Source organism: Zingiber officinale, chromosome 6B (assembly GCF_018446385.1).
Source record: "Zingiber officinale cultivar Zhangliang chromosome 6B, Zo_v1.1, whole genome shotgun sequence".
NCBI lineage: Eukaryota > Viridiplantae > Streptophyta > Magnoliopsida > Zingiberales > Zingiberaceae > Zingiber > Zingiber officinale.
Window position 1 is genome coordinate 114,147,443 of NC_055996.1, and position 23,161 is coordinate 114,170,603.

Consider the following 23,161-nt stretch of genomic DNA (forward strand, 5'->3'; position numbering starts at 1 on the left):
TGCTTCCATTAGATCGGACCGTTCATCAAAATTAATTATAAACTAGATATCTAGTACCAACTAAAAAAAATTGAAAAACTTACAATTTGACCCAGTTATCTTTTTTTTTTTTAGAATGAAGATTATCAAAGGATTCTCAAACTACGGAAGATCCTCTAAATCAAACTCAAATGCCTTTGATTCAAATTTCAAGACCTTGTACCTTGAACACTAATTGCTTCAAGTAAACCCAAATCCATATCGAATCCGGGTCAAATTTCCATTGACATTACAATTTCACAAATTTTAGACAACATGAAAGTTTGCTTAATAGTTATTTAAACAACCATTCGCAATTTGATGGATTCCAGACGGTCAAACCTTGAGTCATTATACATCTTCAGATGTCAATGGAGGCCAGTTGACTTCCTGACACAATATGAGATCGGAAATGGTCTTCCCATGCCGGTCTATCCTTCGCGAACAGTTCACACCTCCATCAAGTATATTCCGCACTACAATATTGAGAGAATGGATACCAGGGACTTCATAAATTTCTACGTTTACCTGTTCCATCTGCTTGTTCCTCTGCTCAATTGCTTTGCTGTTGGGAAAGGATGAAATGTCGAGGAGGGATGAAACCACATGCTTGACCCAATCTGCAGTTAATAACTGTTTGAGCTTGTCGATATCATTGGGAAGGTGAGGGATGATTGAGAAGTTCAAGTCATTTCCTTTGTCACCGGCCCTGCTATGGGCGAGTTTATACAGAGGGATTTTCTTGTTGGGTTGAGCTGGTGCAGAGGACATTGGATCAGTGATTGAGTTGTTCGAGGGAAGCAAAACTTCATTTTCTTCTCTTGTAGTGTTCATACGATCCGGATGATCATGCAGATCATCCTTTTTGGATGGCTGCTTGGACTCTGATTTCTTTATCTCAGTTCTCCAGAAAATACTTTCCCGCTCAACCTGAACAACATAAAAATGTTTAGCTAAAACTATAATGAAGATGGAGAATCCTCTAGTCAATAACGCAAGAAGATGAAAAGAAAATGAAAGCTATCCAAAATTGCAACATTATCATGCTTTGTATTTAAACATAGATTCACACCAGTTTCTTATGAAGAATGATTTCCCTCTTGTGTCCAGTGCTGCATATGGAACAAAGTAACTCCACATGTTAAGGTTGAATCTAGCAAGTTCGATATTTTGAATTTAGTTTAAACATATAGAAATTATATAGAAGTCAAGAAACCATCCATTTTCAAGATGAATGACAGGAAAAAGAATTTCATTCTCTTATATGTACCAAATACCACCACCAGCGGCTGGCCCATTAGTATACAGAGCTGTAAACTCTTGAACTAAGCACATTGCATGCTCCTTCAAATTGAACAAGCCATCCATGCGAAGCCTAACATCCACCGGTTCCACAAATGAAACACTCTGACTAGCTCTAGTTGCCTTCAGGCTGTCATGTCCGATAATATAAGATATTATACTATCACTAATTCCAGGATATGCTTCCTCCACCCATGATCTCACCTAAAAGGGCATACAAAATAATTAAAGCTAGTTATTTTAATATTCAAAAGAAAAAAAAGAAGATAAGTAAATGATACCAATTTAGGAATTATAATTATTCTGCAATGGTAGCACACCTTTACTTTGTCTTTTTAGTTGTTTATCAGTATTCATAAAAACAAAAGATTGAAAAACTAACCAAAAACTCTGCAACCTCAGCACGTCTAATGCATCCAAATCCTCCATAAGATATCTCTCCCCATCCTTTCCATCCACAATCCTGGAAGACCAATCATCAAACACTTAACTGTTTAGGATTCATTACATGAACTTATCCCTCCATTTAGTTCAAAGGAAAGCATCACTACAAATATTCAAAACAACACATTGACTAATATTTTTCTTTCATCTCCCTCTACCCCTACTATATTACATTCCAATAGAATCAATTCTTCTAAAGGCAGAACCATCCAGTCACATTTAAACATATCAAAAAGCAGATAATACTACTTTAACTTTTCATGAAGACGAGCAATAAGAATTTGGAGAGAAAGAAATATTATATTGCATTATTGTAAAAAAAGAATTACATGCATATATATTAAGGCTCAATGTAGAAACTTTAAATCTAAAATATCAATGTGGACTAAGTGGCAAGCGCTCAATACCTTAAAACCTGAACACTAACAATTAAACAATTATAATGGATCGCCCAATATATTTATGCATGGTCACTGAAGCAAAATAATATTATTAATGCATCATACTAAACTATAATATATGGTATATCTCAGAATACTAGATAGTACATAGAATAATCACGTACATTTGGAACCAATTGCAGAAGCTTATCAGGAAAAGGAATGCTTGAAGGCTTTGCCCCACAGCAAAGAACTTTATCATTTGACAACGAGCTGAAGCATACATTTCTCAGGTCTATAACCTGTTGAATGACATTAGATCGATGACTATGATTCCATATTTAGAGGATGGTAAAAAAATATAACCTTACCACATCAGGAGTAATGTAGGAGCTAGGATCTCTAACTTCATAAAGGAGCTGTTCAGCACATGTGCTACTGTTGAGAAGACCACCACTTCCTTCTGCTTTGGCTAAGCATACTTCTCCTTTATAACCAATTTCAGCATATGGAAGTGACAAATTCAAGATCTGTTCAATAGAAAATTCTCGATTCTTGTCTCCTGCTTAATGGTTCAATAAAACTAAGTTTAGATAGATGTTTGTCATGCAAGGATATTTTCATAATAAGAAAAAGTTGGCAACCTCAAGAACATCTAGTTATTGTGTCACGCACTTGCTATGAAAACTTCAGTTTAATCAGTACCTGGATGCATAAAATATCCACCTGTGAGTTGACAACCACACTCAAGAAGATGGCCAGCCAGAGCCCCTTGTGCTAGCTCACTGAAATCGTTCCAATTCCATCCTAGTTCATAGACCTAAACATGGCAAACATTTATTAAACAAGACAACAAACCAGTAAAAGTTAACTAGTGCTTCAGTTTGTTCTGTTGCAATTTGAGGCCAAAGATCCGTGCATGCATTTAAACAAGTTCAATGTGACTTAGGAAGAAACTGCTAATTCACAAGGGATTATCTTTTCAACAAAGTCAAAAGATGACATTTAATAGGCTGGAGTCAACATAAAAAAAAAGTCAACAGTAATCCTAGCAAATAAAAATAATAATTTTGTGAATCTGTGACTGAAAGGAGTAAAAAATGTACAATTGGACACTACATAATATACAAGCTACAGATGATAAGGAACACATTAATATCATGCATTTAAACAAGTTCAATGTGACTTAGGAAGAAACTGCTAGTTCAGCGATTATCTTTACAACAAGGTCAAAAGATGACATTTTAGTAGCCTAGAGCCAACGTAAAAAAAGGAAGTCAACAGTAATTCTAGCAAATAAAAATAATATTTTAGTGAATCTGTAACTGAAAGGAGTAAGAAATGTACAATTGGACACTACTTAATATACAAGCCACAGTTGATAAGGAACACATTAATATAACAAGACAAATGGGATCATAAATACAGTATCTTACATATCTATCATGAAATTACACAACCATGTTTTGAAAAATATATACTACATTACACAAACATCAAAACTTAAAAGAAATGACATGAACAGCCGTCAAAAACTCATAGGAACAACATAAACATGATTAATAAAGCCTTATTATTTTGCAAAAACATTTTATTTACCTAGACATCAAACCCAATGAAAATGATAATAAACAAAATGTCAAAACTCAAAGAAAATGACAATGAATATGACTAATGATGTTTTATCATCTTCTCTCTATATATGAGAGATTTGGACAGTTATGTGGCATAGAACAATATTTTGGAAAAAATATAATATACTGTTTTGTATGTAATATCCATTGAATTTTAACCACAAAAATTGGCTTACACCTAATTGAATAGTGGCTGATTTCCTCTTTGAAAATGTCAAAGATTAAAACTCTTTATGGGCAAGGTAGCATTATTTTTTATTAGAAATAATAAATATCTCCAACTAGTGGAGTTTCAATAACTGTTAGTGATCGGCTTCAATGAGGATTTAGTTGTCTGTTAGTCACTCAACTGATGTGATTCCCACCGACAATCACATAAAGAGCAAAAGGAGATAAGGGTGGGTATTTTTGAAAAGAAAAAAAAGTCTTATTTGTCACTTTGTGCAAACAGGGGAATGATAAGTCTTTTCCTAAAAGAGGGGGCATTTTAGGGCCTTTTTCTCTAGATATTTTATTAATAATTGATTTCCATCTCTTCCAATTAGAACAACTGCATCAATTTATCAACAACATGTAGACTAGGAAGAGGCCCCCATCTTCCCGACAGGTGCAAATGCTGCTTTGGTTTATCTTGTGCTCCCGTCTTGGAAGGCCGCTCAGCTAAGGTTGAATAAACCCTTATAATTTACCCCCCTTAAGAATGTGTGGGGCTGTCCTAGAGGGGCCGCTAAGGTGACGGCTTCACCTTTTGCCACCACGAAGAGGCATCTTAATTAGAGAAGAAATCAACTTTAATACCTAGACCAACAATCTTAAGATCAAATAAAACTTGAAGTGACAAATAAACAACAGTGGATATTATGGTAAAAGAGTAATTTCTAAAATACATCAGAATTTCAACTTTACCTCCTCTTTTCATATTTTCCACTTGCTTATGTCGATTATCACATATTGTATACATGTCATTCACTCACTCATGATAACTTCACTCCACCTTCATGTCAATCATTCTGTAGTTGAATAGCAAATTAAAGAATAGCATTCCTTTCATCACAGACATTGATACAGAAAATGCATTAGAAATCAAATTGTGATGACAATGTTTCAGAGTATAATAGAATCATCATAGCCACGAGTGTGAGTGCATTATATGAAAAAAAGTACAATTAATCTATTAGTTGAACAATGCTCCTTATAAAGGCATTTTAAAAATGGCATGTCTTGCAGCAAACTCAGAAAGTGAAAATGGAGTAACCAAAACTATTTTATCAAACCAGTAACCTAAAGAAGAGATGATATCCCAGAAGCCAATACTCTCAGCAATGGATTGATTCCATTTTTGTCTCTGTTAATTATGTGATGAACCACTGGCCAAAAAATTTAACCAAACACATTAACATCCATGACCTTAAGTGTGACTCATACCATTGGAGCTAAGAATAGTGCAGCATCAGCAACCCTCGAAGTAATGACAACATGGGGCTTGTACCTCTCAAGACATTCAACTATTGGAGCGGCTCCCATGTAAGTGCTTACGCCTTTCACATGTAAAAACTGAAAAAAATAAGTGTGCATTCTAATATTGGAGGGACAATATTTATACAAGGTCAGAGATAACATGTTCCCTAACAATGTAAATGGCCTAGCATGTTGAAACTAAGAACCTCCCTAAACTCATAAAACAATTTTTACTGAGCCCTCCAAAAATAATAATAAAAAAGTCCTGGAACAGCAGCTAGCAGCATAAACAAAAATTCTACAGCCAATTTACATCAAGGAGTATATGGAGATCCATTTTTGGTACTTTAATGATTGAAAGCTTTGACATAGGAAACTTAAGAATTTTCAAAAATAAAAAAAAAGAAGTTATTTATTTCCAGGATGTGAAATTAACAAGGCGTACATGCCAAAATGAGAAAAATAATAGAAGTAATCTTAGTCACCATGGCAAATGTCTATATAGTGAACATCATGTGCGTAACATTTTTTCCGCTAGTTGAGTTTGAGCTTCTTAATTCAACCATCAGGTAATGTTTGAATAATACACATCAACTTGCACCCAACAAAAGACTTCAAGGAAGAGCAAGTAATACCGATTTGTCATTAAAGTATAATTTTTCCAATTCATCTCTCATAGCCTGCCCTGTTGCATATAGCGGATAAAGTTTCTGAGATAGTACGGGGAACCCTAAAAAGTTAAAGAATAAAAATCACCAAGATATCATAAGGGTTAATTGTGATCATATGAGAGGCTCAATGCAAAGGGATGATGAATATGTATCATGATCTTTGTGAAGCGCTCGTAGATAGTAGAGAATCACAATCATTTTAGGTGTTAGAAGAAGATAACAAATGATTTTGATCTTAATGAAAGATGTAAGGAACATCATATTGTTAGGAGTTTCTAGGGGCATCAGCAGTTAAGGACCAAATCACAATCTCTTAGTTACTAGAGTAAAGCTATACTACCATGTAATTTAACTAGGAAAAATTCAATCAAAAAACTAGTTAGCTCCTTTTACCTATACGAATGTTAGGATACATGAGATACTTACATATAGTCCCATGTTCATTTATGCATTTACAAATTGATCCTCTTTCAGGGATATTAGTTTAAGTAATGATTCCAACTAAAAAAGAATCTAAAGAACAATATGTACAATCGTTATGTGCAATGGCAACAATAATCACAGTAGACACAATTATTGAACATACAACTTCATGGAGGATATTTTAAGCAAATGAATTTATCATTACCTGCTCATATGAGAGGATCAATTAACTAATTAGATCCAACCACTACTCCAAAAGCCTTGAGCCCAATTTAATAATAGTTTATTCATCTAAGATTACAAAGCTCTTTTATTAGCCTACAACTTACTATGTGAGGCTAAATTAAGGTGTTACAATCCCCACTTAAGGTTTGACATCTATCGAGATTCAAACGTCAACTGATAGCCTAGAATCATCCTAATCAACAAGTGAGACCCAATGATGTCTTTACCATCACACAGAAGCCCTTTTTAACACCTCACCATGTCTAGGATCAGGTCTAACTATCAATCCTCATGACTACTTAGCTGAGAGAACTAACTCCTTAACTTATCAACTTCAACCATTGATCCAAAATGCTTAAACTCAAGTTAATAGTAGCTCAGTCAACTAAGATTACAAAACTCCTCTAGTAACACACAATTCACCATTTGAGGCTAAATTAGGTTACAAAATTGCATGACACATTGTATATAGTCCCAAACCATAAAAGATCTACAATCATTGTGTAGCATAGTTATAAGGCCCTCACCCCTTCTAAAATCTTGCATCCTTCATATGAAAACTTAAAACCTGTAAAGCAAATGATCATATTCAAAATTATTACAAGAGACTAGATGAAATTTAATTGTTTGGAATATAAATAAATCAGTAAAAAATAGAAAGGAACTTTTCTACAAGATTGGGTGATTTTGAGCACACCTGATGTCTCCTTAAAAATTTCATAAACAGCTGCAATAGTTATATCAAATCCAAGTTTTGTTGTAAGGTCAAGCACCACTTGTTGTGCGCCAAGAGGATCCACTTCCAGTTGAGTATTTGAGATAAAAATAAAACATATTAATATTAATAAAGACAATACAATAACTTGCATATTGGCCCTGATAAAGAAGATCATTACCTGCACCCATGTTAGTTATTATACAAGTTCCTCTTTCTACAGCCAAAGGTAGAAGCATTGACATCCAATCCGATACTGAAATTACCAAGTGTGGAAGCACATTATGCATTGGAAAAGAAAAAGCAGAAGACATTTCCAACCGCATTGCCCATACTATACGTTTTATCTTTGACGTGGAACATAAGCTTGCGATGTTTCTGACAAATTTAACTGCTGCTAAATGACTCAGAATTTTATTTGATGGTCAAAACATACAAGAAGAAAAAAATTGCCAGACAGAATTTAAGCAAACTAAATATCTAACATACTTCGAGTGTCGTAACCTTTTCCTCCAGACATCATAAGTTGATATCGCTCGGCAAGTGTTCTTTCAGCCAAACATTCAAGCACAAGATAATCAAGTTCTTTAACAGTTCGGAGCAATTTGAGTGCTGCCTGCGGTCTATCTCCACCAAAACCCGCCCCACAACCCACAAAAACCTTCTCTTTCCTCCTCAAAGGATTTTCCCTCTACGTTGTAATCACAAAGTCACTAATTTCCAGCCATTCATAGTCATCGAAAAAAAAAAAATCGCTAAGAAAAGAAAAGGACTTCCATTCAACTCACCAATTTATACTCGCAGCTGATTTTTTCACCGTTCTCCTTCGCTTCCATTAAGAAAACGCCTTCGCCTGAACAATTGCGCAACTAACCAAAAATACAATGTGGATTCAATTTCTTCTTCTTTTTTAAGAGGAAAAGGAGTAAAATAGTTTAGTTTGCTTCTATGGTTCACAGCATATAGAGAAGAAACATAAGAGTAATCCCAGCGAATTCCTGGAAGAAAAAGAAAGCAAGAATCCTTTCCTCGATCACCCAATCTGTTGATTCCAACCAAAGGTAAAAGAATCGACACGTTGAGTTGCCAGAGCTATTCGCGACTGGGTAAAATTCGACGGAGTACACAAAGAACTAGGAAATAAAGGTGTGTTCGTATGGCCTGATAAGTAACGAAGCCCATGAATATTGCAACGGCTCGGCCCAATAGATGACAGCGGTATGTGTAAAACAAATAAATAATTAAAAAATAATATAAAATTTAACAGGATATTAAAAACAAGTAAAATTGAAAAAAAATAAATAAATAATCAGAATTGGAATAAATTTAAAATTTTCAAAATAAAATAAATATAAAATAAAACACTGAAACACTGCTTACGTGGAGAAAGGAGTACAGAAAATGGCTACGGCATATGCGTAAATTTACCGAATATCTATTTAAGAGCATTAATGGGTAGGGTTTGGACTCGGGACCGAAGAGTTGTGGCCGCGGGGGACGGCAGGCGGCGATGGCTACGGAATTGGACGGGGAGGAGGAGACGGCTGCTGCAGCTGGAAAACTCACCGGAAGTCCGCAGCTCTCTGTGGAAGATGACCTCCGTGAGATGGCCAAGAATGCAGCGTGGAGCGTTAGCTCCTACAAGCCTGGGAATAACGTCCTCTCCCTCCGCGATGACAACCTAGATACCTACTGGCAGTTGAGTGGAATCTCTCTTCCTGTCATTGTCTCCCTATGTTCTTGATTTGCCGAATGTTTTTCATTCGGTGATTTCCGCACATGATTTACAGTTCGCCACCCGTTAATTTGCGTGAATGATCAAATGAGCCAAATCTGTCTTTTTCACTTTTTCTTTAAAGAACCGCTAAAACTAGGTTTCTCTTCATAATTGTCTTGACCGCGTGAGCAATTCTATGAAAATTTTGAAATGTGAAATGTATCTAGCATTCGAGGAAAATTATTCTTTGATAAACTTCCTTATAAATAAAGTGGCGAGAAAGGTTGATTGTTTATTTGTTTGTTGGGTCAGATCGGATGGAGCGCAGCCTCATTTGGTGAATATTCAGTTTCAGAAAAAGGTTAAGCTACAGGTTGTTCTCCTGTGTTTGTCATCATTTTGTTAATTTGAATCGACTTGTTATTTTTACTATTAGTTGTCTTTGCCATCCTGACCCAGCTAGTAATTCTCTATGTGGATTTCAAATTGGATGAGAGCTACACACCTAGCAAGATCTCGATCCGGGCTGGAGATGGTTTCCACAACCTGAAGGTTTCTTTGTCTTCTTTTAGAGCTGTACTTAAGTATACCTGCATAATCTTTTTCTTTCTTTGGGTCTTTAGGTGGGGCTGGGTCACATGTTTTAGGTAAATGTACATTATAATCAAACTTTGTATTGCTAGTGTAGTTGATAATTGTTATAATCATGCTTTTGTATTTGATGTTTTTGATGGATTTATTTTTGTGCTCCTGGTGTGGCAGGAGATTAAAACTGTGGAGCTTATGAAGCCAGTTGGATGGGTTCATATATCTTTGTCAGGAAATGATCCCCGGTAATCTCATTATTGAATGGTATTATTTGTTTTGGTATGAATCATTAAGGTTAATCGCTTTTGTACCTTTCATGTATCTTGGTTATGTGAACTGTGTGGTTGTCGTCCTTTTCTGAGTAATAAATTGATTTTTGTTAAATATGGAGTCAAAGTTTAGAGTGCTCGCCAGGATTAACTTCAGAAAAGCTTTCTTGAAGTTTTTACTGGCTAAAAGATATAGCACTATAAATCTACTCAAGCGTATTGCTGGGATTGACCACTTGTTAAAACTAAAAGTCAGCTCTTCATATAACAATTTTGGATGATGAAATTAACAAACACCAGAATTTCTAACCAGTCATTCTGAATTATCCTCTTTTATTTTGCAGAGAAACCTTCATTAATACTTTCATGCTTCAAGTTGCTATTTTGTCAAATCATCTAAATGGGCGGGATACACATATACGCCAAATCAAAATATATGGTCCTAGACCGTAAGTCGATAATGTTATTTTTTTTTCAATATTCTCACAGTTAAGTTTCCAACTTGCTGTTGTATGTTGGATTACAGAAACCCTGTCCCCCTTCAACCATTTCATTTTACTTCACAAGAATTCATTACCTACTCAACCATTAGATAAGCAGTGTCAGCGCCAATCTCTGTTGTATGAAGTTCATGAGGTAATGAGAACCAAAGCTGTAAAAAACATTGAACAAATTTGGATATAACCTTTTTGTCTAAGAGTTTTAGTTACAAGATTTTTTTTTACTTGTGTGGCTAAAGAAGTGAAACATAAATAACCTGTCTCAGTGCAATGACTGCTATAAGCTGTTCTTTCAAACTTGGAAATTTCTGCCATCTGTAAATTGGATTTCCATTTATGTCACTGCAATACACTAAGATCTGCATGTTTCTACTAAGCATATTTATGGTTATTTTGATAGATGTTAGATGAACAAATATACCTTGCACTGGATCATCCTGTATCTTACACATGAATATAGACATAGTGCTATTGTTTCATCTCCAATAGTTATAAGAAAACACAGAATGCACACTGTTCAGCAATTATCTGGTATAATAGGTGATATTGCTTTGTCGAAGTGGATAAACATGATCTAGTATCATCCATGAAGATGATCTGCAGAAATACATGTGTGTCAATATCCACGGGGAAGGGATTGCTTTTTATTATCTGTGAATTGACAGGTATGGAAATTTAGATAAAGACAATCCGACTGAGCAAAGTGTTGATGCAACAATACCAACAGAAAGGATTTTTCTATTTGCTGAATACCTCCTATATTTCGAACTTGCATGTTTCACGGAATAATTATTTGTGTTTATAAAATGCAGATCTAAATTCAGACCAAGATTCTTGAGAGTATGTTCAGTGCTATACATGCACGACATCTTGGCAGCAAAAGTAACTGTTGAAAATAGAGACTTAAGACAGATTGCAAATAGCTAAGGAGTTGATATTGTTGTTGTAATTATTTCAAAGGAAAAGAATATACTTGTGATGGCTAGTATTTGGATTGAGCTTATTCAATGTGTCTGCACTAGAATATTGTTGTTTAAGATTTTCAAAGTGTGTGATTAAGACTATGATTCAAAGGTGCCTTTTGGTCTAAAGATGAAGAATAATTCCTTTTTTTATAATTTAAATATTCGGTGATTTCGCCCGATTAATTTCGAAGGTCGACAGATTTGAATTAATTTTATTATCTTATGACATTTATAAGGTGCCATTATAAGGCAAATAGCGAAATTTCGAGGGTGGTTCGTAGATGGATTCAAAATACTCAGGTTGATTTTTTGATAAAATTTTAAATCTTGTCCGAGTTTCTGAATACTCAATAATTGAATTATTATTTATAATAATTAATTTTTAATATTTTTGTACTTATAATATTATATAAAACCGCCCTTATTCTCCTTTCATCGCATTGTTGCCCTAAATCGCTCGTCGACTTCCTCCCGACGTTGCAAAAGCCCTTATTCTCCTCTCGTCGCATCGCTGTCCTAAATCGCTCGTCGACTTCCTCCCAATGCTGCACAGACTCGCCGCATCTTCCTCTTCCTCCTGACTTCCCCCAAATCGCCGCAGACTCGACGCTGTGCCCTAGCTCGGGACAGAGATCCCCTCGCCCAGTCCCTGTGCCCTAGCTCGAGACAAAGACCCCCTCGCCCAGTCCCTGTGCCCTAGCGATTTTCCTCCCTCCCTGTGCCCTAGCACCTATTCCTCCCGACGCCGTGCCCTAGCTCGCCACAGATAAGCAATTACAACCTTCCAACACGACGATGTGCCCAAGCTCGCCCTACCTGTGCCCTAGCTCATTGTTGCCAATTTCAGAAGCAACAAGGTAACGTGTTGTCTCATTTAAGCTAAATTAAGTGAGTATATTCCCTGTTTTGATTGCGTTTGGTTGTTGTCTTGATCTATCAGTTAGATTCTGGAAGCCATTTGACTAATTTTTCACACAAGGAAATTCTAGGAAGGTAATATATTATATCCTATCAGTGATTCCAGGAATGTTTATGTTGGTTGCTACTCGAAAAAACCTAATAGTTCCACTGTACAAAAATTTTATACAAAGGTCTGAACCTTTTCCTAGCTACCATGTGTTCTTTTAAATTAAACTTGGATCGCCTGCGGAACTTAACACGTTTGATCCAAAATTTAATTTATTTGTTCTTTTAGGTTTAGACTTGGATCTCCTGCGGAACTTAACACGTTCGATCCAAATCACCTAGGTTATTAATTCCATTAAATATTAATTTCCTAAATTGACTTCCAGGACTGCATGGCGAGGCACATGGTCTTTTTGGATATGGGAACAACCACCACCGCCTAGACAAAGCCTTTTAAGGAAAGCTAATATTTAATTTCCTTAAATAACTTTAGGTCAACCGAAAAGAACAATCAAATCACAAGGAAAAGAAAAAACAAAGAACGCAACATCGAAAATAAATTCGAAATACTAGAATCGCATGCCTCTTGTATTTGGTATTTTTTACATGAAGATGAAACTAGTATGATGCGGAAATAAAATACTAGTATACCTTTTCTTTTGCAAGCAAAAACCTCTAGGTCTTCTACCGTATTCCTCTTCTAACCTCGGACGTTGTGTGGACAACGATCTTCCGAGATGAGAAAGCACCAAAGCACCTTCTTCTCCTTCTTGCAAGGTTCGGCCAAATCAAGTGCACCTCCAAGGAAGAAGAGAAACCACCACCAATGCTCCAAGGGATGAAAGCTTTCTCTCCTTCTTCTCCAAGCTAGAATCTGGCCACCACTTGATCTCTAAGAAGATGTGAGGTTCGAACACAAGGATGGAGAGAAGAGAAAAGAGAAGTGGCCGGCCACACCAAGGAAGAAAAGAGGGAGAAACTAATAGAGGTTGTTCCCCTCAAGGCTCCCAAAACCCCTTCTTTTATAATCCTTAGCTTTGGCAAATAAGGAAATTTAATTATAATAAAATTTCCTTAACTTTCTTTGACATGAATTAATTAAGAAAAATTAAACAAAATTTCCTAAACCTTCATGTCATGGCCGGCCACATTAATAAGAGAAAACAAGGCAATTTCAATCAACAATTAAAATTCCTTATTTGTCTTCGAAAATTTTAAAAAATAAAATTTCCCTTTAAAATCCCTTCATGGTTGATAAAAAGAAATTTCTATAATTTTAATTTTTCAACATGTGAATAATTTACAAAGAAGAAAAATAAAATATCTTTCCAATCTACAAATAAGGAAAGAGATTTAATCTCTTTCTTTAATCTTTTGTAGATCCTTTTAAAAGAGATATTTTAATTTTTAATCTCTCCAATAAATTATATCTTTCACATAAGAAAATTTTAAAATTAAAATTTTTTTTAATTTAATGGGAGCCGGCCACCTAAGCTTGGGTTCAAGCTAGGGTCGGCCACCCATGAACCAAGGTTTGGCCGACCCTAGCTTGATCCACAAGCTAGCTTGGCCGGCCCCTACATCATGGGTATGAAGGTGGGTATAGGTGGGTATAGTACTCTATAAATAAGAGGTTACGATAGGGACCGAGAGGAGGAATTGGTTTTGGTCTCCTGATAAAATTAAGCATCCCGTGTTCGCCCCGAACACACAACTTAATTTTATCAATAATAATTCATTCCACTAGAGAACTATTATTGAACTACCGCACCAATCCCAAATTACATTTTTTGGGCTCCTTCTTATTATGAGTGTGTTAGTCTCCCTGTGTTTAAGATGTCAAATGTCCACTAATTAAGTGAGTTACTGACAACTCATTTAATTAGTATCTTAGTCCAAGAATAGTACCACTCAACCTTATCGTCATGTCGGACTAAGTCCACCTGTAGGGTTTAACATGACAATCCTTATGAGCTTATCTTGGGGACATTATCAACCTAGATCACTAGGACACAATTTCCTTTTATAATCAACAACACACACTATAAGTAATATCATTTCCCAACTTATCGGGCTTATTGATTTATCGAACTAAATCTCACCCATTGATAAATTAAAGAAATAAATATCAAATATATGCGTTTGTTATTATATTAGGATTAAGGGCATACACTTCCACAATAACTGAGGTCTTTGTTCCTTTATAAAGTCAGTATAAAAGAAACGACCTCTAATGGTTCTACTCAATACACTCTAAGTGTACTAGTGTAATTATATAGTTAAGATAAACTAATTCCTAATTACACTACGACCTTCCAATGGTTTGTTCCTTTCCATTTTGGTCGTGAGCTACTGTTTATAATTTATAAGGTACTGATAACATCATCTTCTGTATGTGACACCATATACTATGTTATCTACAATATAAATTAATTGAACAACTACAAACAAATGTAGATAATTTGACCAAATGTGATTCTTTATTCAAAATAAATGTTTACAAAAGCTTAGGCTTTTAGTATACACTCTAACAATCTCCCACTTATACTAATGACTAAGCTGCCATATTTTCTGCCATACATCTGATTCTCATTCCCTCCACATGTCGATCGAAAGATTTTGCCGGAAGGGCCTTAGTGAAAGGATCTGCCAGGTTATCTGCTGATGCAATCTTGGCGATAACAACTTCTCCTCGCTTCACGATATCTCGTATCAGGTGGTACTTGCGCTCTATATGTTTACTTGCCTTATGGGCTCGTGGTTCCTTCGAGTTTGCAACTGCACTGCTATTATCACAATAAATTGTGATGATTTTGGGCAAACCAGGAATCACATCTAAGTCCATTAGAAAGTTCCTGAGTCATACTGCTTCTTTAGCCGCCTCAGAGGCTGCTACATACTCAGCTTCCATGGTTGAGTCCGAAACGCATTTCTGCTTAACACTCCTCCATGCAATAGCTCCACCTCTTAAAGTAAACACATATCCTGATGTAGACTTACTGTTGTCCCTATCTGATTGGAAATCTGAATCTGTATAACCCACAGGGAGCAAATCGTCTGCTTGGTAAACTAGCATATAATCTCTAGTCCTTCTCAGGTACTTTAATATATGTTTTACCGCAGTCCAATGTCCTTGTCCAGGGTTACTCTGATATCTGCTAACCATGCCCACGGCAAAACAGATATCAGGTCTCGTACATAGTATTGCATACATTAGGCTTCCTACAGCCGAAGCATAAGGAACTGCTTTCATGTCCTCTATCTCCTTTGATGTCTTCGGAGACATCTCTTTAGATAGAGCTACTCCATGCCTAAAAGGTAAGAAACCTTTCTTGGAATCATGCATGCTAAAACGAGCAAGGATTGTATCTATATATGAAGCTTGGGACAGACACAACATTATTTTCTTGCGATCCCTTATAACTTTGATCCCAAGAATGTGTGCACAATCTCCTAAGTCCTTCATATCAAATTGTTTGGACAACCATACCCTTACGTCCGATAATACCTTAACATTGTTGCCAATTAACAAAATATCATCTACGTATAGTACAAGAAATATCACCACGTTTCCGTTACACTTCTTGTATACACAAGACTCATCTGTACACTGAATAAATTCATATGACTGGATTACTTCATTAAACCGGATGTTCCAAGACCTTGAAGCTTGCTTCAGTCCATAAATGGACTGATTGAGCTTGCATACTAGATGCTCTTTGCCTTTTTCTATGAACCCTTCTGGTTGCTTCATATGGATGTTCTCTTCAAGACTTCCATTAAGGAAAGCTGTCTTGACATCCATTTGCCAAATCTCATAATCCATATGAGCAGCAATGGATAAGAGTATCCGGATAGACTTAAGCATGACTACCGGTGAAAAGGTCTCCTCATAATCGATTCCCTCTTTCTGAGTGTACCCTTTCGCAACAAGCCTAGCTTTGAAGGTTTCTACCTTCCCGTCTGTCCCTCTTTTCCTTTTGTAGATCCACTTGCATCCAACGGCTTTTACACCATCAGGTGGTTCTACGAGCTCCCAGACCATATTAGAGTACATAGACTCTATTTCAGAATTCATTGTCTTTTGCCAAGATGCTGCATCTATATCTTGGAGTGCTTCGTCATATGTTCGGGGATCAGGTTCATATTTACCCGGGATCAAGTCCGAAGACTCTCCCAAAAACATAAATCTATCAAGCTGCCTTACAACCCTCCCACTACGACGAGGCATTGTCTGTGATTGTGTATCATGTGTGACACGTGTTGCAGTCTCTTGTGGTACTTCATCTTGTACTGTTGGTACTAAGGTAGATGTGTCCTCTCTAAGTTCTTCTAAAACAACTTTGCTACTGGGCTTGTGATCCATTATATAGTCTTCTTCTAAAAACTGGGCATTGGTGCTAACAATGACCTTCTGGTCTTTAGGACTATAAAATAAACCACCTTTCGTTCCTTTGGGATAACCCACAAACACGCGAACTTCTGTACGAGATTCTAACTTATCAGCATCTGGTTTCAGCACATGTGCTGGACTACTCCAAATCCGAATATGTCTTAGACTGGGTTTTCGCTCATTCCACAATTCTGTGGGAGTAAATCAAATATTACATTTGTGAAGAAACAAACTGGGCCTAATTGGGTTGTTGCCAACTTTATTGAAACCCATAATCACCCACTTTCTACTCCATCCAAGGTGCATTTGTTACGCTCACATCGTAATGTTTCGGCAACAAAGAAAACATTGACGAAACAGTTTTCAGAGGCCAATGTACCTACTTGTCAACAAATGCGAATATTAGAGATAGAGTATGGAGGACCTGAGAGAGTAGGTTGTACAGAAAAAGATATTCGAAATTTTGAGAAAAATCTAAGAGATGAGCAAAAAGGTATTGATGCTAAAACACTGATCGAGTTTTTTACATCTGAGCAAGAGAAGAATTCTGCTTTTTTTCTTTAATTATGAGACTGATTCAGATAATACATTTAGTAGATGTTTCTGGGCTGATCATATATCCAGGCGTGCATATAGTGTATTTGGTGATGTAGTTGTATTTGATATAGCATATAATACCAACAAATATGGCTTGATTTTGGCACCTTTTGTAGGAGTTAATCATCATCATCAGACAATTATATTTGGTTGGGGGTTTTTAAGTGATGAAAAAACTGATTCTTTTGTTTGGTTGCTTAAAAAGTTCATAGAAGTCATACCTAAAGGTCCACCAAGTGTTATCATCACTGATCAGGATCCTGCTATGACAAAAGTGATTGCACAAGTTTTCCCTCAAACAGTGCATCGATATTGTTTATTGCACATACTGAACAAATTTCCAGAAAAATTAAACCCTTTGACTTTTCAAAACCATTATCAAAGCTTAAAGAATGTCAATTCTACAACACCTGATGATTTTGAAAAGTCATGGGAAGAAGCTATCAAGTGTGCTAACTTAGAGAATAATGATTGATTATCGTTAATGTATGAATTACGACACAAATGGGTGCCAGTATATTTTAGCCATTTATTTTGTGCTGGAATGTCAAGTAGTCAAAGAACTGAAGGCTCACATGCATTTTTCAAGAGATATGTCTCAAATAAGAACTACTGATGGATTTTATCACCCGTTTTAATAGAGCACTGAGACATCAAATACACAATGAGTTAATTGTTGATCATATTGACATGAATGAGCATCCGAAAATTAAGATAAATTGACCAATGGAAACTCAGATGGTTAAGTTGTACACAAAGAAGAAATGGTTGGAGTTTCAAAGTGAATGAGCGAGAGTCATGCTTATTATGTGCAACAAGCATTTACAGGAGTTGACTCAGTGGTTTACCATGTGATGAAATTTTAAAGTTCTTCTTCCTCCAAACCAAGGGTACTTATGCATGATAAACAAAGAGATTACATATCGTGTAGTTGCACGAAATTTGAGTTTGAGGGCATTCCATGCAGACATATGCTAGCTTTTTTTCGGATCAACCAAGTGTTTCATTTGACTGATACATATATACTCAAACGATGGACACGAGATGCAAAAATTGGAGCAATATATGCTTTGGGGGAGCAAAATTACATTAATGATTCAGATCCAGAAAGGTGTTTGATGTCGAGACAATCGAGGTTATCTTATAAAGCTTTAATATTAATTGATGATGCATCTTTGACTAATGAGGGGACAACCTTTTTGGATGAATAATTTGATTCTATCTACAACAAAATTCAAGAGATGAATATTAGTAGAACATGCAATGATAGAAGTCAAAAGAAGAAATCTATGGATGAGGGTCTTGGTATTATTGACCCTTCTTCAGTAAGAACAAAGGGATGTGGGAAGAGATTGAAATCATCAAAGGAGAAATCAACCTCAAATTCCAGGCTATGTCGTGGATGCGGACATCGAGGAGTGTCACATGACAAGCGCAATTGTCCAAATTTGCAACAAGGGGGGTATGTGTCAATTAATGATACATTTTTATTGTAATTTTACTTGCAAACATAAATTTATTTCATTACATTTTGTAAATATGACAATGTGCCAATTATCAGATTGACTGAAGATACTACTCATAACATTGTTGACGACATGTATGAACTAGATTTGACGTCTATAGCAGGTACTATTAAAATTTTAATATTGCAGGTTCATTGAGAAAATAAAGTTAATAATTGTATTTATTGTTGCAGGTTCTAACAACATGCACTAGGAAGTTTGTAAGTATCTATAGTTGGTATTCATCTATTCCTTTATTTGTATGTTTGAATGGTTTAGTGCAATATATGATTGTGCCAAACTTAAAGCTTTAATCTATCTTTTGCCAACCACATTAAAAACATCAATAACTAAGGTATGAATGTGCCAAATATCTCCCACTTAAACCAATCCTCTCAGGTATGGTTGTACAAGAACTGTCATTTGCTCCTTTAACTAGAGCTATCTTTTGACTGCTTCACATCGACATATATTGTTGAGGTACTTAAATGCCTATAGCTTGTTATCTTTACTAAGGTTGGTAGGGTTTATCCTTTTTCTGAAGGCTTAATTTTCTTGTTTTAATTGGTGCCAACTAATTTATCAAATTGATAGTTGATATGGGAAATTAACCCTCTTGTCTACCCAAGCACCAAGTGTATCTAACCCTAATAGATTTGAGAAATTAATCGTCCACAGGGAAATATTAAAGGAGTGTCGGGGATGTTGATGGCTGAACCTCCATTATTTTTAGCAACCAAAAGGTTGGACGGTCTTATTAGCACTTGCAATCACTAATTTCTAAGTGTTTGTGTTGTTGTTCATTGTTTTTTTAATTAAATTACAAAGATTTTAATGGCACTGTAGAGTTAGGACTATGTTATTTAAGGATCTTCTATTTATATATTTTTGAGTTTTGTTATAGGACTTTTATTTTTTTTATTTTTTTTTGCAGAAATCACAGACGACTTTGATACTACTGGGCCTCCGAGTTCGCGGTCAGCACACAAAAACTTCTAGGAGGGGAAAAACTATTGATGTCTCTAAGAAGCGATGAGCTTGATCTTGATTTATTTTCCATTGGATCTTTACTTATATGTCATGTTTGTAGCTATTGTGAAGCTTGTAGCTTCAGACTAATAGTTTTATATTCTCATATTCTGAAACTATATGAGTGCAATGTTTAGATCAGTTGTTGATATTATACATGCTGGGTTTCACATCCATTAATTGAAAATTTGAGATGTGGAAAATTACAAGTGCTGGAGTATGTAAAATGTTTATGATTTCAGCTGAATCTTTGTTTATATCAGAAACTATGTCCAACTATTGTATGCTTCTTAGCAATATATATTATAGAAAGGTTAAAAGCTAGTCCTGCAAATAGTTGATGAGTTTTATTCATTTATTTGCAAAAATGGATTAAATGTGCACTCAACACTCAATGATAAATCAATGCACAGCTTGTATGCGTCTTTTAATCTCTAAACCGCTGCATGATTCCTACAAAGGTAACAACAGTTTCAACCAAACAACACGCTGGAGTATTATGTTGCATTTTTGGAGGATGCACTCCACCACCAACAACAATTTTACAATAATTTGTGTCAATTATTCCATTCTGGAATCTGAGTGGCATTTTATGGTCAATTTGGAACTAAGATGCATCATATCACCTTTGTGAAGGAAAGGACTGAATCCTCAATAAATGCAATCAACTTCTCTCGTTCCCACCTCTGTTAGTGGATTGGAGTTTGAGTGAGTCTCCTTGGTGGTTTTTTGTGGAGCCAAACTGAAAGAACCCAACAATAACAAAACATTAGTTTGAGTTAGTTTGCTTCATTTGCAAAACATTAGATTTTTTTTGTTTGTTTGCACAGTTCTACAGTTTGGTGACTCCTAAAGTTGCTGCCTTGAATATGAACCCAAAATTTTTGGACAGAAATGTAAATGAAGGCTTCAGTGGCGGTGAAAAGAAACAGAATGAAATTCTGCAACTTGCAGTACGTATTCTTTATGCTTTGTTTATAACAAAAATAGATTATATAAAGCTGTCGATTCTCTTTTAGCAATCATCGTCAGTTTCTTTTGATTGTAAGTTGTAGAGGCCATATGAGTTATTGACATGCATGATGAAAGATTTAATCTTCCTGTCATTGGTTGACAACTATACTTATTCATTTGCCTTCTTCTTTGGCATCACTCTAATGTGACAGCTACATTTGGAGGATGCTCTCCACCACCAGCAACAATTTACATTTGGAGGATGCTCTCCACCACCAGCAACAATTTACATTTGGAGGATGCTCTCCACCACCAGCAACAATTTTGAAATGAAGAATACAATTTACAATAAGAAAAAATAGTACGCATAATGATTCTAGATTGCAAAAGGGAACAAGTATGTGAAGCATACACCAACAACATATGTTTCACAACAAATTAAGATAACATAACATATGTTTTAAATTTGATACACCACTTGCAACACCATTGTTCAACTTGAACTCAGATTAAAAATAATAAAAAATAACACCAACAATAACAACAACTAGGAATTGAAAAGCTGCTCTATTTTTTTTTAATGTATCCTTCAACTTAGTTTTTTTTTTCAGGGCTCAAAAGTTGTTTGTCTAAATTTGAATTTGATCCCGAAGTTGAAGTTGCACATGATGAAATGGAAATTGGTGCAAATTTTTTATCCAAGTACGCTTGAAAAGCTTTTTGTGCCTCCATTCTACTTTTGTATGATTGATGTATGACGCCTTTAAAGCCAATAACTTGACTTGATGCTTCTATCCACGTTTCATAAATATCCGGATTATATCCAACAAATACAACATACATTTTCCCCTACATTAAAACAATATTCAGAATTTTGTATAGATAAAATATTAGAACTTAAAATGAAATGATTTACCATTCGTTGGTAAAAGGAAACGTTGTTTTGCAACTTTCCTGCATAATCGATATGAAAAACATAATTGACAATATACATATTTGACAATAGATGATGGTATAACACAGAAGCAAAATAAAGATTAAAATATTTACAATCCTTAAAAAGAGGGAAAAAAAGACTGCAACTTTTCAATAACAGATTTTAAGTATATTTTGTGCTACGCTAATATTCAACTATTCTCAATTATTCGACTATATTTTTCTGGTGGAGATATATGGTCCAAAGGCTTCAGGAAAAACTACACTTGCCCTTCATGTTATTCCATAATATCCAAAAATTAGAGGTAATGTTTAATTTGGTTAATTTATTCTATCTTCATTAGCATTTATAAGAATGATCCAAATGGATAGCAATTCTTTTTCTTATTTTTTCTGGTGCTCTCTTTGTAGTTTGTTTTAGTATTGAAAAAGCTTAGCTAATGAACTATGCAGTTGTTGTAATTTTGTGATTTCCTCTATCAGTTTTACTAATTATTTGAGTTCTTAATTCTAACACACCTTAAGTTGAAGCATATATATGTCTAGCTTGTTAGAAAAGACAAAAGGAGTTATACTAAGAGAAAGTAAGATTGTGAAGACACTTGTATAGATAAGGAAGATGGCACACTAGTGCAACAATTGGTAAACTTTGATGTAAATGACTTGTATATGACACTTTACCAATATAGGCAAAATGGAAACTTGTGGTGCAACGTATGCATATTTTTAATATGGCTAAAACATGTGTGTGAACATAATTTAGGAGCAACTCAATTCTGCACAGTGTAAAATACTGGAAGAAGCCTGAGACTTAGTTCATAATATTCTTTCTAGATTAGAGTCTTGCAACTCAATTTTGAACTTGGGTGGCTTAACCAAACACAATCAAAACAGGAAATATACTCACTTATTTTAGCGTAATCAAAATAGGGAATATACTCACTTAATTTAGCTTAAATGAGACAACACGTTACCTTGTTGCTTCTGAAATTGGCAACAACGAGCTAGGGCACAGGTAGGGCGAGCTCGGGCACAACGTCGTGTTGGAAGGTTGTAATTGCTTATCTGTGGCGAGCTAGGGCACGACGTCGGGAGGAATAGGTGCTAGGGCACAGGGAGGGAGGAAAATCACTAGGGCACAGGGACTAGGCGAGGGGGTCTCTGTCCCGAGCTAGGACACAGGGACTGGGCGAGGGGATCTCTGTCCCGAGCTAGGGCACAACGTCGAGTCTACGGCGATTTGGGGGAAGTCAGGAGGAAGAGGAAGATGCGGCGAGTCTGTGCAGCGTCGAGAGGAAGTCGACGAGCGATTTAGGGCAGCGATGCAACGAGAGGAGAATAAGGGCTTCTGTAGTGTCGGGAGGAAGTCGACGAGCGATTTAGGGGAGCGATGCGACAAGAGGAGAATAAGGGCGGTTTTCGTGGCGAGAAGTGCATTAAAATGCTGTGACGCGGACTTTGCCACGAGAGCAGTCCGCAGCGGTCCGCACAGTTGAGTCCGCAGCATAAAATTTTAAATCTTGTACGAGTTT

At 35.8% G+C, this 23,161-nt stretch overlaps 2 protein-coding genes across 12 annotated transcripts; one reads left to right on the plus strand and one right to left on the minus strand.

The window, feature by feature from the left end:
- Positions 1–156: 156 nt before the first annotated feature.
- On the minus strand, positions 157–8,389 carry LOC121989023. 8 transcript variants are annotated; one of them, XM_042542803.1, is made up of 14 exons: positions 8,059–8,389; positions 7,760–7,961; positions 7,611–7,661; positions 7,452–7,526; positions 7,253–7,354; positions 5,872–5,921; positions 5,204–5,332; positions 2,850–2,964; positions 2,516–2,706; positions 2,330–2,446; positions 1,703–1,783; positions 1,289–1,524; positions 1,091–1,130; positions 157–948 (listed from the first exon to the last, which is right to left on the minus strand). In XM_042542803.1, exons 1-14 carry the CDS (start codon positions 8,104–8,106, stop codon positions 370–372), a joined length of 2,016 nt encoding a protein of 671 aa, XP_042398737.1. In that variant the 5' UTR covers positions 8,107–8,389; the 3' UTR covers positions 157–369. The 8 variants fall into 8 exon arrangements, with proteins under 8 accessions (XP_042398737.1, XP_042398736.1, XP_042398738.1 ...); XM_042542802.1 differs by having other exon boundaries at positions 2,516–2,709; XM_042542804.1 differs by lacking the exon at positions 5,872–5,921 and adding an exon at positions 7,083–7,123 and having other exon boundaries at positions 2,516–2,709.
- Positions 8,390–8,709: 320 nt separating this feature from the next.
- LOC121989025 (anaphase-promoting complex subunit 10-like) lies at positions 8,710–11,408 on the plus strand. 4 transcript variants are annotated; one of them, XR_006114152.1, is made up of 7 exons: positions 8,710–8,968; positions 9,300–9,360; positions 9,447–9,539; positions 9,750–9,820; positions 10,189–10,293; positions 10,371–11,009; positions 11,157–11,347. XR_006114152.1 is itself a non-coding variant. In XM_042542812.1 (7 exons), exons 1-6 carry the CDS (start codon positions 8,781–8,783, stop codon positions 10,438–10,440), a joined length of 588 nt encoding a protein of 195 aa, XP_042398746.1. In that variant the 5' UTR covers positions 8,710–8,780; the 3' UTR covers positions 10,441–10,480; positions 11,157–11,408. The 4 variants fall into 4 exon arrangements, 3 of the variants coding, with proteins under 3 accessions (XP_042398746.1, XP_042398745.1, XP_042398747.1); XM_042542812.1 differs by having other exon boundaries at positions 10,371–10,480; positions 11,157–11,408; XM_042542811.1 differs by lacking the exon at positions 10,371–11,009 and having other exon boundaries at positions 11,157–11,408.
- Positions 11,409–23,161: the final 11,753 nt, after the last annotated feature.

Excerpts from the sequence above, each read along its gene's own strand:
- LOC121989023 (XM_042542802.1), bottom strand. The coding sequence starts at position 8,106 with ATGGAAGCGAAGGAGAACGGTGAAAAAATCAGCTGCGAGTATAAATTG. Across the intron at positions 7,355-7,451 it reads AATAACTAACATGGGTGCAG|TGGATCCTCTTGGCGCACAA; the intron begins GTAATGATCTTC and ends CTCAACTGGAAG. Across the intron at positions 2,447-2,515 it reads CCTACATTACTCCTGATGTG|GTTATAGACCTGAGAAATGT; the intron begins GTAAGGTTATAT and ends GTCATTCAACAG.
- LOC121989025 (XM_042542811.1), top strand. The coding sequence starts at position 8,781 with ATGGCTACGGAATTGGACGGGGAGGAGGAGACGGCTGCTGCAGCTGGA. Across the intron at positions 9,361-9,446 it reads AGAAAAAGGTTAAGCTACAG|CTAGTAATTCTCTATGTGGA; the intron begins GTTGTTCTCCTG and ends ATCCTGACCCAG. Across the intron at positions 10,294-11,156 it reads AAAATATATGGTCCTAGACC|ATCTAAATTCAGACCAAGAT; the intron begins GTAAGTCGATAA and ends TATAAAATGCAG.